General features: G+C 36.4%; 1 protein-coding gene and 1 non-coding gene across 7 annotated transcripts in view; one reads left to right on the top strand and one right to left on the bottom strand.

Moving 5' to 3' along the window:
- Tfap-2 (Transcription factor AP-2) overlaps positions 1-15,398 on the bottom strand; it is a 100,386-nt gene that overhangs the window by 14,956 nt on the left and 70,032 nt on the right. For all 6 annotated transcript variants that reach the window (XM_064041514.1, XM_064041512.1, XM_064041513.1 and 3 more), the window contains one exon: positions 314-460. In XM_064041514.1, the coding sequence (XP_063897584.1) occupies positions 314-460 (147 nt within the window). The remainder of the gene's footprint in view (positions 1-313; positions 461-15,398) is intronic.
- Trnad-guc (transfer RNA aspartic acid (anticodon GUC)) lies at positions 9,101-9,172 on the top strand. The gene has a single exon. It is a non-coding gene; the product is annotated as a tRNA-Asp (tRNA).

Raw genomic sequence — 15,398 nt, 5'->3', positions numbered from 1 at the left:
CGTTTATCATAGTCATGTTTTTATTCACGGGTCAGACGAAGGCCTTTTCGAACCCAGACAAGGAATAAGTATACCCACCCTAATCATGTGATCATCCAGACTTTCTCATGGCGAGTTGCTGACTGATGATGCTGGCCTACTTTTTCGCTCTATTACCAATCAATACCAAAATTCCAAAAGTCCTCTAGGCAAAAATGTGTGTCGGGGACACCCAGGGAAAATTTCTGATACTTTTGGTGCTACATAATCATCAAAAATATTTGAGCTATCCTTAACCCTGTTGCCTAATTCTTCAATTGAACTTGGTACCAACCTGTTGCTGATGATGCGGGCTGGCGGGGTGAGGCGCGGGCGCGAAGGGCGGCGGGAAGTAGGGCGGCTGGAAGTCCGCCAGCGAGGGCTGCGTGCCGCCGCGGAACCCGCCGCCGCCGAGCCCGAGCCCGCCACTGCCCAGCCGCTCCTGGACAATACAGAATAAGATATATAGATATATGTATAGATTATAATTGCCTCAGTAATAGGTCGTCTACTGCTGAAAATAGGTTTCATCGCCTATTGATTTCTAAAACAGCCAGTTAGAGGCAACAAACCAAAATACATAGGTACATATTGTATACTTAAGTGTCTATGGAGTTTCTTGCCGGTTTTTCTCCATAAGACCCACTTTTTGGAGCCGCGCTTGACGTTTCTTAAGGACCTGTTATAGGTCTATAGGTATGAAATAAATGTAAATATTACAGTCTTAATATCGAAAAAAGGTACTAAAAGGCTTATTTAGTTGAGACCACCAGCAGCAAAACTGGAGTTCGACACCCCAACAAACCTTTGACTTTGACGAGCTTGCAAGTCCGTCCTAATGAATATCGGTGTCTGTTAAAATGATAATTTTAAAGAATAAATCTCAACAACACGGGTTTTGAGGGATAACAGGATTTTTGAGATAGGGGAAATCTTCCCAGACCAGTGTAGGTTATGAAAAAGGATAGTCCCGCACAAGCATGTGTGTTCGGTTCCTATTAAGAAGAAACTTTGGACAGCCTTGACTGTAACATTATATAGCAGCTTACTCTAATGTTGAAATAAAACTAATGAATGTCTTTAATTGACATTGCAACATTCTAACCACTAAATAACGTTGCTTACAGTTAATGGCGTTGAAAGCTATCATTCACGATGACGAGATCTTAATCAGATAGCGTAATTAAAGCGGCTAATTATCGTATCAGTCGAAAAATGAGTGTAATAACACTCATTTACTCTGGCTAACTTGTGTTATTGTGTCGAGTAAATTGGGGAGTAAGGATTGAGTACAACTAGAGATATGCGCAAAATCCATATTTTGACGTAGTAATTTTAGTGTCTGCTTTGGGTTTCACCTGCATTCCCTGGGAATTTGGATACGTCAGGTGTCCTTCCGCGGTAAATGGGTTATCTAACACAGGTTTTTTTTCAAATCGGACCTGTATGAAATTAGCTGAAGTTGAATTCAAAGCAAACATCATCTTTATAGTTAATATTAGTATCGATTTATAAACGCAGAATCAACTAAAAGAATTTCATTTACCTATTAGAAAATTGTTTATTTCGGATTAATACCGTACGGATACTGCCGTAGCCAAATTATTTTCGAGTTGATTGAAGAACAAATGAATGTTAAGCGAAATATGATGAAATATTTGAGAAAGTTGCGGTAATACGCCTATAGTGAAACGCAAATGGTTGATGAAATTGCTACCGATCAATAGACTAGTAGGTAATCAATCATACCTATTTTGTGAGGTGCCGACAGGTACCTGCTCACTTACTGTTACTGATTGATCTTCAATTAAAAGAACCCTGATTACGAGAAGCAGTAAACACATGCCTAAGTTATTTTCTGTAGTGACATCGAAGGCTCAATCAGGGATACTAGATTTTAGATATGATGGCTTTTGGCGGTAAATATTCCATGATTGTCTTTTGTTTTGAACCTGCGAAAAGTGTCTAGGATTTTTAACTTTCTAGAACAGTTGGAAGTTCTCAATTTAGATGTCTGTATTTTTTATGTTTATATAGGTAATGATATAAAGTTCACTTTGTCAACAGTAAAAATACTTTATAAATTAACAAAATAAAGCTAAGCCATGGTGGTTATTTTGCCTCATTCTGCAGCCCAAATCAGTCTATATTTAGCATTGGTATATTTATAGCATATCTTCTGTATAGGACAACTTCCCTAACCCCAGTAATGTCGATCTTACAATCGGCATAGACAATGATGACCTTTATGATTTCATTATAAACCTACACGCAATCCACGAATTAGCACTTCTTGTCTATGATATATGCGGCCTATAATTATTTTTAAAGTTTATTTGATACCCGTTGGATTGTAGTAATCAATTTGTTCTAAAGCAAAGAATTAAGCCGAAATGTGATTTTAATGGGTTTTGATTTATGGCGGTAAGGGAAGCCATATTGGTTAAGTCATTTCTGAGAGATGATGATGATTTTTGGCACGTGCGTCATTACTAGAATACAAAAAAGATTTTAGCTGAACAGAATTGAAAAGAATATGTGCTTTATGTTTGTCTGTTAGTAACTTGTTAGAATTTTCGAATAAGTTAACTGGAACTTTGGGAATAAAGGATCTTTATTTTTCCATGTCTAGATTGGTCTAGCTATTAAACTCTAAACTAAACCAATCCTGTTGATTTATAGGTAGAATAGTACAATATATTTCAGACAGTGTCAGTTTTCGTAATTATCTTTTGAGGCCTTTATAAATCGCGGGTTGTCATATGTAATTTCATTGAAGCCGTTTAAATAAACTACTAGTAAAATAACAATAAAAATATTTAGAGCTTCCAACAGTCTATAATAAATAACTTATTCATTATTTATTTATTGACTGTAAATATTAATAAAAGTAGACTACATTCTTTAACGACTTAAATATATTCAATAACGTTTGTGCGTATTCACTTAATTACGCTAACGATCGTATAAAACGGTCAACAGACCGCCATCTTTATTTTGCAGTCTATAAAAAAAAACTCAAGCCATAGACAAGCTATTAAAGCTGAAAAAAGTTTGTATAGCTATTCCAATTTCAAATCTCTAGTGTGGAGCCATTCCGTCAAAATTATTCTCGATTTAATGTAGATCAATTACAAAACTTACGGTATCTATATCGAGTTACACCACGACACCTAATCGATTACTTTCGATCTAGTTTTTTTTTAATTTATTATCTGTTTTAATTTATGCATCTTGTTACCGGATGTGGTGAAAACTTGTCGTGACGTGATGACATAGGTGCTACATACTTAATTGTAGGTACCGAGTAGTAGTAGCGCAAAAATGTTACAAAAATATTTTTTTATTGGTCATTAAATTTTATTAATTGGTCCACATTTATCATAGTTTAATGTTTGAAACATTAGCAAGTAACTAATAAACAGCCGTAAATGGTCAGAAGTGATATTTCAAGTCTGGCCTCCGGGGAAAGTTTTGATTGACCAATAAAGTCTGTCAAAAGTATCTGTCATCGCGGAATTTCTTTTATCATAGTCTACTTCATCAAAATGTATAGTTTGATGTAGCTTGTTGGCAGAAAATAACACTAGAACGTCTAAACGTAGGTTAATTTGACAGCTAGATCCTTGATTAGTCATTGTCATTGAAATAAGTGTGGGTATACTTCTTAGAATAAGCTTCTTTATACCTCTACAAAAAATTACAAAAAAAAATCCGTTCGCGTCTTTGAATATTCGCCGCTTAGCTTTAACTTTGTACTTTATCCTTAACTTTAAATACATGAGAGACTCTCACTATAACCTCATCTTATTGTCCAAATAGTTAAAAGTTGTAATGTTCTTATGAAATAAGGTATTAAAATCTATACTGTATTTGTACAAACTTGTAATATATGTTTGTACAAGTCAAGTCAACATACAGCAGATGACATATTTTACATAGATGACATTATATTGGGGTAGTTTGAACTCGATAACTGAATTTTGTTTAGAGTTACCAGCACGGATATTGAGCCCTGACCTTCACCTGCGCAGAAGCGATTTATTGGTTTATTGCCTTATGTGTACAGTGCGCAAAGCGATCCCCACTCTTACGCCGAGAGCTCAATATCCGTGCCGGTAACTATACGAGTGTAGTATGTAATAAGCGGTAACCAATACTAAGGTTCTATGCTTCTAGAGCTACTCTAAACTCAAGCTACTCTAAACTCAAGCTACTGGCTTGAGTTTAGAGTAGCTCTAGAAGTATAAGATGACGTTGCCGACGCTACGTGCGCGCGCGCCGTGTTGCAAGTGCTCTGATTTTGTTCACTTGATTTATGCGCGTAACCATAGTAAGATAGGAGGGAACTTAATTAAATTAGAATATTATATTTTATAATTAATTGTGTTATTTTGTTAGTTAGATTGAGTAAGCTTATTAAAGAGGTTTTTAAAGTGAGACATGTTATGTATAAAAAGAGTCGAGTATGAGGCGTAGGTTTAATTCCAGGTCAAGCAAGTATCAATGTAACTTTTCTAAGTTTGTATGTACTTTTTAAGTATATTTTTAAGATAAGAAAACATCTTTAGGAAACCTGGACTATTCAGTCTGAAATCACCAACCCGCATTGAGCAAGCGGGCCTGTGCCCAGCCGTGGGACAAAAAAAAGGCTGTAACAGTAACCTATGGTAGATATATAATAGAAAACAAGTAATTTTGCTAGGTAAAACTAAAGCCTTAATTAGTTACATTGAATTTAATTATATCCGGCTATCGTCAGCTAGAATTTATTAAGTAGTTAGGTGTAAGTTATCTATACATATAATAAATCTGTAAAAAAACTGTGTCTGTACATTGAATATATTAAAAAAATAATAATTGGGTGGGGTTTAGAAACAGTAATGGAGCACAAATCCAAAAAAAAAATTCTGTCTGTATGTCTGTATGTCTGTATGTCTGTATGTCTGTTTGTTTGTACACGCTAATCTTCGGAACTACTGAACCGATTTCAATGATTTTTTCTTTGTTGTGTCAGTATTAAGCCTGGTCAACATATAGGCTATAATTTATCTTCGAAACTTGAAGACCTGATGCAGAACACCAACAGACCAACAAAACTATAAGAGATACAAAAATGGTGCCATGGCAAAAATTGTTTCATATGATGAGCATTTTCAGCTGAGATAATAAATTTGAAGATCTGGAACACCTGATGTGGAACCCCAAGAGCCCAGCTTCTCTATACCATATACAGGTATGACGTTTTAGCAAAAGTTGTTCAATTTGATAAGCACTTTCTATTGACTTATACAAATTGAAGATCTAAAACACCTGATGTGGAACTCCAGGGGCCCAGCTAGACTATAGCATATAGAGGTATGACGTTTTAGCAAAAGTTGTTCAATCTGATAAGCACTCTCTGTTGACGTATAAACATCGAAGATCTGGAACACCTGATGTGGAACTTCAAGAGCAATACTACACTTGAAATGTATAGAAATGAATGATATGAAATAGGTATGGTGAATCAAAAGTAATTAGTCCGTCTTTAGATAACCCTAAAATAATGGACACGTATTTTGTCATTTCTCTCTCACACAAACAAGACAATAACGAAGATATAACACGCTTGAATTTTGTGTTAAGTCACTCCTTAGTAAAAATTTTACATACCTAGACGTGGCGTCACGAGCCCCCACTCTCCGAATTTGTTGCATTATATATATATCATTATTATTTTTTATGTCTCTTCCAGACCTCGGGACTACAGAATTCCGAATTTTCGGGAGGCAAACGTGACGTCGAAGCCAACATGCTGAAGCCCTTTCGAGACAACTTTAATGAAATGGTGACACAAAACCGACGATTATCCCTTTATACACTATAGAAATGAACCCAAGGACAATCCCCGGTGGACGTCGTTAAAAAAAAAAGTCAATCCTCGGTTCTGTGCTATACCATTGCTAACTGTGGATGAATACTACTGGGGCTATTGTGATGGGATGCTAATGGACTAGGAATGGGGAAACTACGGGAACTATGGCACCTGCCGATGACAATGTATTAGATACATGTAAAAATGGCAGGTGGAGACTAGGAGGGCAACAGGGACATGAGCGGCTGAAGTGTGAGGATAACTCGGCGGATTTCAAACGCAGATTACGCGCTACCTGTGGGTCACTTACCACGAGGCACCTATCCTCCGAGCAGGGCTACTAACCCTGCTCTAGCGATTCTACTCTGGACGGTCAAGCCAAGCCAGAGGCGTGAGACCTACCCCCGTCATGGTTCACTCCGACCGGCCAGAGATGGGGGACAGTATACTCTCCCTGGAGAATTCAGTATATATTCCTCGCGGGGTAGCTACTCCCCGTCATCAGCCTCAAATGCCCTGCGGTGCTTATATCTCATTATTATTGTCGTTATTATCTCAAGTGCCTTTGTCCCAATTATGTTAGGGTCGACTTCCAGTCACGATGCAACTGAGTACCAGTGTTTTACAAGGAGCGACTGCCTATCTGACCTCCACAAACCGGTTAACCGCTCAACCCTACGCCCCTTGGTAAAACTGGTCAGATTGACTGGCTTCTGACTACCCATAATGACTGCCAAGAATGTTCAATGACAGCCGGAACCTACAGTTTAACATCCCCTCCAAATAACGGTCATTGGTATCCAAAATATACATACATAGAAAGTACATACGAACTTAGAAAAGTTGCATTGGCAGGTACTTGCCAGACCTGGAATCAAAGACGCACGCTCATACTTGAGAGATTGGTTCTCTACCCACTAAACCACCACAACTTCCACTAAGTCATCACGACTTTGTCGTCTCAGTAACATTTAATGTTTTTTTACGTAATAATACGTGTAATATTTTTGCCACACACAACATAAATGCGGACTAATTAGAATCACTACCTTTATCCCTATGGTCACGCCTATTGCGCTTCAGTTCTCAGCGTTTTGTTTAGTCTGCTGTGCTTTTGCCGTTGAAGTACAAAAATTAAATATATGGAACGTTTCTAATGGCTATGCGTATTCCGTTGTTTACAAGTCACCGGCCCTTAAAATTCAATATCAGACGATTCAGATCTTTGATTTTGCTAACCCCGTCGCTGGCATAAGGGACAGGATCCGCGTACGAAGTCGCGGGCAGAAGCTAGTAGTTCAATAAAACTTAATCGCTTTAATACAGTTTTGAAATAACAAAAGTCGCATAATTTTGCTATTCAATTGATTTATCTATCAAAACATTATTTTCTTCTTTCCGTTGCAAAATATTCTCTGAGCATCATCATCATCCTCCGAACCTTTTCCCAATCATGTTAGGGTCGGCTTCCAGTCTAACCGGATTCAGCTGAGTACCAGTGCTTTACAAGAAGCGACTGCCTATTCTCTGAGCATAAATGGCAAAATTAAATAAAATCACCTTCAATCAAAAAAGGCCTACAATAAAAAGTATTCAACCGATACCATCAAACGGCCGATTGGGAAATCAAAAGACAATCTTGATAAAACAAAAATAAATACGTTCTTAATATTGTCTATGCGTGGAGGTGAAAGGAGGTATTGTTTACCCAGGTCGCGGGGTCAACGCGTGTTGGGTGACTTTAAGATGGAGACACTATACCATGGAGTAGGTATGGATAGGTGAGAGGAGATTCCATAATGCAGGTAGGTCAGGCCTTCTTCTAGGTCAAATACGTACGGTGGGCATGACCAAAACGATCAGTTAAGAGTGAACAAATGAGGCATTCGGGATCTTTGAGACATCTATCAACGATTTTTGATTATACAAAAAAAAATCGGGTTCATAGAAGTAGTATTAGAGCGAAAGCAGTAACGTTCCTCTTTCCCGGTCAAACCACATTTTGGCGCGCTATTTTCTTAGGCGATTTTCCGTTATGGCACCTCCGCTAGTCATTTGATTCTCCACGGAGACACTACACCCATTATTTAGGAAGCTTGATAGACACACATATAAATTGGCGACGTGATAAATAGACAGATATACTGCCTAACTGTATTTCTAAGCTTTAGCTGTCAAAATAGAAAATATTATATGATGTATGTGACTGTATTTTGAGATAAAATGCGAAATGATGGCTTTTGTAAACCTATTGTTAGGCGGTGTTAAATAAAATATATTGCTTTTCGTATTGTGTGTTACAATCTTGGCTTTGCACAGTTTCTTTTTTATCGCCTTTAGTTGATGTTTAATGCGATAAAAATACAAACTTATTTATGTAACCTATTGAGTAGGTACAGTCAGTAATTTTCTGATTTAAGTTATTAGGTACAATCAGAAAGTAACTTATATAAACATCATATTATACCGTTTGTAAAAACGATGACATATTTTGGAGATCTGAAGATTTTTTCAGCTCACAAACATATAAAAAGGTTTTATTCAAAATAGGCTCAGTCATGCAAACAAGCAAAGGAAAGCTTCGTAATCTCGATTGCAGTATCGATAGCCAATCTAATCGAATAGATTTACGGTTACAATCGGATACTCGCCATCAATCAATTGTGGAATGTGTATTAAGTGTACGTCTCTATTCGAATGCAATAATATATCGATTCGGATGTATGTCTCATTAACATACCGGGAGAATCGAGCAATTATGCATTGTTTGAAGTTATTCTGTTATTAATCATTGACTTGTTGGTGAAACAATATGGTGAAAGTTGGATGAATTTTTGGTGTGTGTTTCGGTAAATAGGAATTATTTTCTTGTTTAGGTAGGTACCTACTTCTTTGATAGATATTTCTTATTATGTATAGACAATAGAAGTACCAGCTACCTACTGATTTATAAAATAAAATAAGACAGGTGTGTAAAATGAAATAAAACATGGCTGCCTGAATATTCAAAGTTAAGTAAATAGTGAGAATAGGAATTAAGCTAAATGAAAAATGCGGGTACGGAAATAATCGATTAGTATAAATGTCCGGAAATAAAAGATTTTCTACGAATACCGAAAAAATTTTGTTTGCACATATGTTTCATTTATACAGAATGATAATATAATACTACTACAACTTATACATCGTAGTATTTGAACAGCTATTTCCCCCTTTCAAATCAAGTCTTCGGTAGTATAGTGGTCAGTATCCCCGCCTGTCACGCGGGAGACCGGGGTTCGATTCCCCGCCGGAGAGAATCTTTTTGCTTTTATTCTAATTATTACCTACAATATTTTTTAATGTTTTTTCCATTACCTGCACCTCGATCACACTGGATAAATCCACGTACGCCAGCGCCGAAGCTTTTGATACACTTCACACAAAAACTATTTCTCTTAACATATGTTAAGAGCACTATAATGTTCTTTTTAGCATAACTTGATTATTTTACACATGTTTTTGGCATATAGAGGTATTTTTTAAATAACTTGGAGTTTGGTGATATCTTTGGATTTTAATTAATGACTTAATTTAGGTTCTTTATAGAAGTTATAATTTATCTACGTAAAAATAAATTATTATGTATTATATTCGAACAATATTAGTTGCTAATGTTATCTATGATTTACGACCAAGTCTTTCAGCGCGAAATAATATATTCTTATTTATTAATGAGACTTTTTTAACAAAACAGGAATGCAATCACAAATATATCAATAAATAATTTATTATTAATTACCGATTCATTCATCAAGTTAATTTAAATCGCGATAAGCGTCGGATTATCGCGATGATTATGAATTAGTCGATACGCGGCTAAAACAATTTATTGCCATAATAGTGAGGTGAAAGCGAATGTCAAAAAACTGATATGTAAATGTTCGAGTATCGATAATTACCGGTCCCTTAAAAGGCGGGCGATTCGGGCTACAATCGGTTAGTGATTGCTTTTTAAATTGCTGGCTTGTGCGCCGGCTCGATGACCGAATACCGACTACTGGATGGTTTTTTTTTATTTATTACCGAGTGGCGGATTTATGTCGATAGTTTGTCGACTCACGTGCTACCCTATTAAGTTCAAAACGAGATGCAATCTACACTTAATAGTACTTAAGAAGCATACGTGATGATATCAGAATTAGCTCATGAAGAGTGCTTATAGACATTGTTTTAATAGCTGCTTTAAGCTTGCAATTTATTTGGTTAGTAACCAACATGGATGGGGCGGATCTAAAATATTGAGGCTTGTAATAATACAGAGTACGCGTAAAAACTAGGCCCCGACTATAAAACTTATTTGAACACCTGGTGGTATTAGCAATACAAAAGTCACTATCATTAAATTGTATCTAGATAAAAAGTGTGACTAATGATATTTTAATGAAACGTATTAATCAATCGGCCGGCCGACGATTGCGAAAGTAAAAACAAAAGATAAACAATGCCGCTCGGCCTATACAATATATACCTACAGCTAAACGATCAAAAGTTATTACAACGAATCTACGAACGCACTATTAACAAAATATTTTAATTACCAGCAATAGCTTTTCATTTAATACAAGTAATTAATTTCAGACAATTTCGTTTATCGACTAATTACGTCGATACGCGCTCGTGCCCATCACTAAATTTTAATATCGTTTGCAAATAAAATCGATTAAATCAATTCAGCACGCTGTATCAAATAATTATTATTAAATAGAGAAACTAGTAGTTGATGAACAATTTTACTACATAACGGGAAGTTACAAACCGACATTAAGTACTATTTTTTTTAATTAACAAACCTATGTTGTGATTAATATAATTAGAGAAACAATAATATGATTTGGAATGCTGACTTTTATATTTGAAGTTTATATCACAATAATCGATTGGGAATCGGATTTTTAATCGATGTATCGGTAAAATCGTAAAGGAATCGTAAAGCTCGGTTTACGATCGCGCGCGTCGCGTGCTCGGCTCAGACTGCCGGAGGGCGGGCGTTCCGCCCTCGGGGTAACCATGTGCTCTCGACCTTACGATTGATATTCGATTTATGTGACCCTTTTTAATATTGAAATGGTTACTATTTGCACTATTCGTGGAGAGTAAGTGAATTACGAGTGAGAATTTCTCGAATCATCTTCATTATTTTGAAGTGAGGGAAAATGACGTCAGATATGGTTTTGCCTTGCTGATTAAGTACTTAAATGAACCATTTCCATAGGTAAGAATAATATAGCTATAGAATATTTATAGAGAGTTTTCCAAAAATTCAATTTCCATCTGCAATTAACAGGAGAAAGGTACAAAAATAGATCAATAGAAAAAAAAATCATTTTATTGTGAAGAAACCTAAGCCAAACACAAACCTATTTAACTCAATATTTTCAAACAGAACCACTTAAACCACTCCACACAAAACTCGATCGCAACTCGCCCCAACTACACAACATTGCAAAAACCGATAGTATGACCTCACCCCACCCTGAGGCCGCTAATTAGGAGCGCCGCGATTGGTGATCAGTCGTGTGTAGCGCGCCTTATGTACCGACAATGTTACAGTATTACTGTTTAATGGGTTTATTAATGCTAATCTTGTTGGTTACGAGAGAATGACTTCGATTTTTTTTTGTATGTAGATGACGTTAGAAGTTTAAGCAGAGGTTTGGGAGGGTATCCTAATTTTGGGTTTCGTAGCCAAATAGTAGATATATTGTTATCAATCGAAAAAAAAAAACTAAGTCTGATACCGTCTAAATATTCGCTATGTGGCTAAACTTTATCTGTAGGTACCAAAACTGTCAACATTTGTAGGTATCATGTATTCAGAACTACAAGCGAAGCTGTGGGATTATTCGAAAGAGTTACCGTTACCGCAGCAATGGTACACAGTGGGCTCAAGAAGGAACATGGTGGGATTTAGTCAGTAAGAGTCTGACACTCCCTCACGCTGCTAACCCACAGCGGGAGGGTCAAATGATGATTTCCCACCATAAAAAGAACTATAAGCGAATAGGTTAGGCTGGTGATGTAGTTCATACCTACATTTACGTAGGTATAGTAGAATATGTATTCTACCTATTAATTCCCAAAATTCTCAATCACCCACTGTCAAAATTGAATCATATTCACAATTTTTTGAATTGGCAACACCTCCGATATTTTCGGTTGACACGAAGGGATTTGAAACCACTTTCGTTAATTTCCGTCGTAGTGCCGCCCTGTCTCCGCGTGCCCTGCGGCTGTATACATATACAAAATATACATTTATATGTTTTTAATAGCCCTGATAATAGTTTAGACCAGACTTCCAAGTTATTTGGAAGAATTTAGCTTTTAGCTTGGCTTCTGTTCGACATGACGTGGTCGAAAATTATGTCTAAACGAAGAAATATAAGGCTGACCAAAGTTCGTCTACTAATAACTCGTTCGTCTAGAGGTACTTAGTCCTTTGTGCAAAATAAGCCTGGTCCTTTGTGCAAAAAAAGCCTGGATTTACGAGAATTAATCGATACCCCGATGAGATAGATTAGTTTCTAGCTTCCAAATGTTCTAGATCTTCTTGCAAAAGGATAGCTTTAAAATTGTTATAATCGGCATTGGGACACCCGGATACTTAATAAAAGTAAAATTATTAAATAAAACAGCTATATATCTACTCAACTATGAGCACGAATAACCAATTACTTTCAAACACAATGAAAATGTCCACTGAATATAAAATAATAAAAGTGCATTGTGTCAAAAGTAGTTTTTGAATAAAGAACGCACGCCGATTGGCTGTATCGCCTCGGGCAAGATGGCGGGGTGCCGAGTGTTGCCAGCCTCTCGCCCGGAAATATGGATTCTGTTTGTCTAATGACCTTCCTAATTCGAATTTGTTCTTTCAATTTTCGAATAAAGCGTGTCATAGAATTGCAAGTTAAAAAAAAAACATTAATGAGCACTTGTAAAAACATATTAACCCCTCTGCTCGACAAGATTTTGACATATGACTTTACCGTTGATTCGGCGGGATATTTTGAATCGCGACATGGAAGTGAAAAATTTGTACTTGCATTCGTCCGCAGCGCATCGTAGGAATAGCACGTGCAAATTGTGACGTTGCCGCTCCGCTCGTATCGCGCTCGCGAAGCGAATAAACAAATAAATATTAAGTTCGTACGTTATTGAATAAAATAATAATGGAGTGTCTTAAGTGTAGAAAAGTACTTTCTAGGAAAGGATCTCATTTTATATGTCAAGGACAGTGCCAGGGTACCTATCATAGAAGCTGCGTGAAAGGCTTGGCGGCCGATTTGAAAGCGGGTAAAAACCGAATATATTGCAATAACTGTGAAGAAGATGAGTCGGATAGTGAGGACCAGGAGGAAGACGGCCGAGAGCCAGACAAAATCCTAAAGGATATACAAAAAAATGTACGTGCAATTCCTGGACTCATTAAACAGCTGGAGTCCATAAAACATAGTATGTCATTACTCTCCGATAAGTACGATACCCTACTAACTGAACATGAAAAATCGAAAGATAAAATACATAAACTAGAGAAGACAGTAGAACACATCAACAACAAGTGCACATACCTGGAAAAATGCAACGTCGCGTTAGAACAGCGTGTGCACGATTTTGAGCAAAATACACGCAAACATAACATCGAAATTGTAGGTATAGAACAGATGCCGGATGAAAACGTAAAGGAAATAGTCAACAAGATTGGAAAGATAATTGATGTCAGCAGCGATGATATAGATTGGGTGAGGAGAAACCAGCCAAGAAAACAAGGAGTAAAAGCTGCTTCAATTATCGTCGGATTTAAGACCTCGGGAACCGAATCCCGTGACGCCTGGCTGACTCAACGTCGAAAACTCTCGGACATCACGAGTGACAAAATAACCGGTGGAACCAACAATAGTAAAATATATATAAACGAAGATCTGACGAAGGCTACTAGAACACTGCTATGGAAAGCAAAGAAAGAACTGCACAACAATTACAAGTATATATGGATTTCTAAAGGTAAAATTTTAGTCAAGAAAAATGAAGATGAAAATTCGATCTGGGTGAGATGTGATAACGACATCAACGATCTGCTCAAAACGAAATCAAAGGTACAAGTCTAATGTCCTTATTCTTAACAGGTACCTATATTCATAATATTCACGTAGTAAGTGTTTAAAACTGTATCAAAATTCACTATCCTAGACAATATTGATATAATTAGTGATAATACAATTACAACATCCGAAGTAGAAAATTTAAAAACGTGGATATCATCTGTTAAATATAAAATGACCTTTGTATTTTACACTTAAATATTAGATCTTTAAAAAAGAATTTTCACGAACTAACTGTTACTTTACATGATAATTTAAAATATATCGACATAATAATAGTAACCGAACCAAACATTAATTATTCTATGATAAACTTCTATAAAATTAAAGGATTTAATATCCATAGTGTTACAAGAACGGGGCGAACCGGAGGTGGCGTACTAGTTTATTCGCGCGAAACTTTGAAGGCACGATTAAATGATACGGAATGTATACAAAACATGAAATCGGCAGAGTGTGTTTCCATTGCACTCGACAGCGAGAGTGATCCGATTTATTTGCTATGTATTTACCGACCACCAAAAATTAACAAACAAGATAAAACTAGACAATTTCTCGAAGAATTACGTAAAGTATTAGAAAATTTACCAATAAAGAATAATTTAATTATATGTGGAGATATAAATATAAACTTATTAAAAAGTCAAGACTGCCGGGTAATGGAATATGAAACTTTATTAGCCGAATTTGGTTTAATTAAATGCATAAATAAAATAACACGTAAAGAAATTATGAAAGGAAATGTAGTCGAATCATGCCTAGACCATATATATATTAGAGCACCTTCAGCACAAATTAATTCCGCGGTAATACGTCAAAAAATATCGGATCACTTTCTCGTGTCTGCCGCAGTGCAGTGGAACCGCGCCACACAAAATAGTGTGCGAGCTGGCAACAGCGCATCGCGCGGACGCGGGACATCAGCTGACGATCGGAGCGGGAGAAATATGCCTACCGCGAGTTGTCGCCGTGTTCTTGATAATCGGCTGGTTCGGGAACGATTATTGAGTACTGACTTTAAAGCATTGCTGTCTATCGAATGTCCAATTGAATTGTATAACTCACTTACGCAGCTATTTATTGAGATCTACAATGATTGCTATAAAACTGTAAACGTTAGTGTAAGCTCTAGAAATAAAAGTTGGGTCACGGATTATTTAAAAGATTTAATAAAGGAGAGAGATAGACTGTTCAAGGTTTGGTGCAATGATCCAAAGAATATGATAAAAAGATTAGAATATACTAAATATAGAAACAAATGTTATAAAACTATTACTAAATGTAGCAATGAATATGATAAGCAAAGTATTATTAACTGTAATAAAAATATTAAAAAGATATGGGATAGAATAAATATATTATTAGGAAATAGCAAGCCA

The sequence above is a fragment of the Helicoverpa armigera genome, chromosome 25 (assembly GCF_030705265.1).
Source record: "Helicoverpa armigera isolate CAAS_96S chromosome 25, ASM3070526v1, whole genome shotgun sequence".
Classification (NCBI taxonomy): Eukaryota; Metazoa; Arthropoda; class Insecta; order Lepidoptera; family Noctuidae; genus Helicoverpa; species Helicoverpa armigera.
Note: the sequence above shows the minus strand (reverse complement) of the source record. Positions and strands in the feature narration are given on the sequence as shown.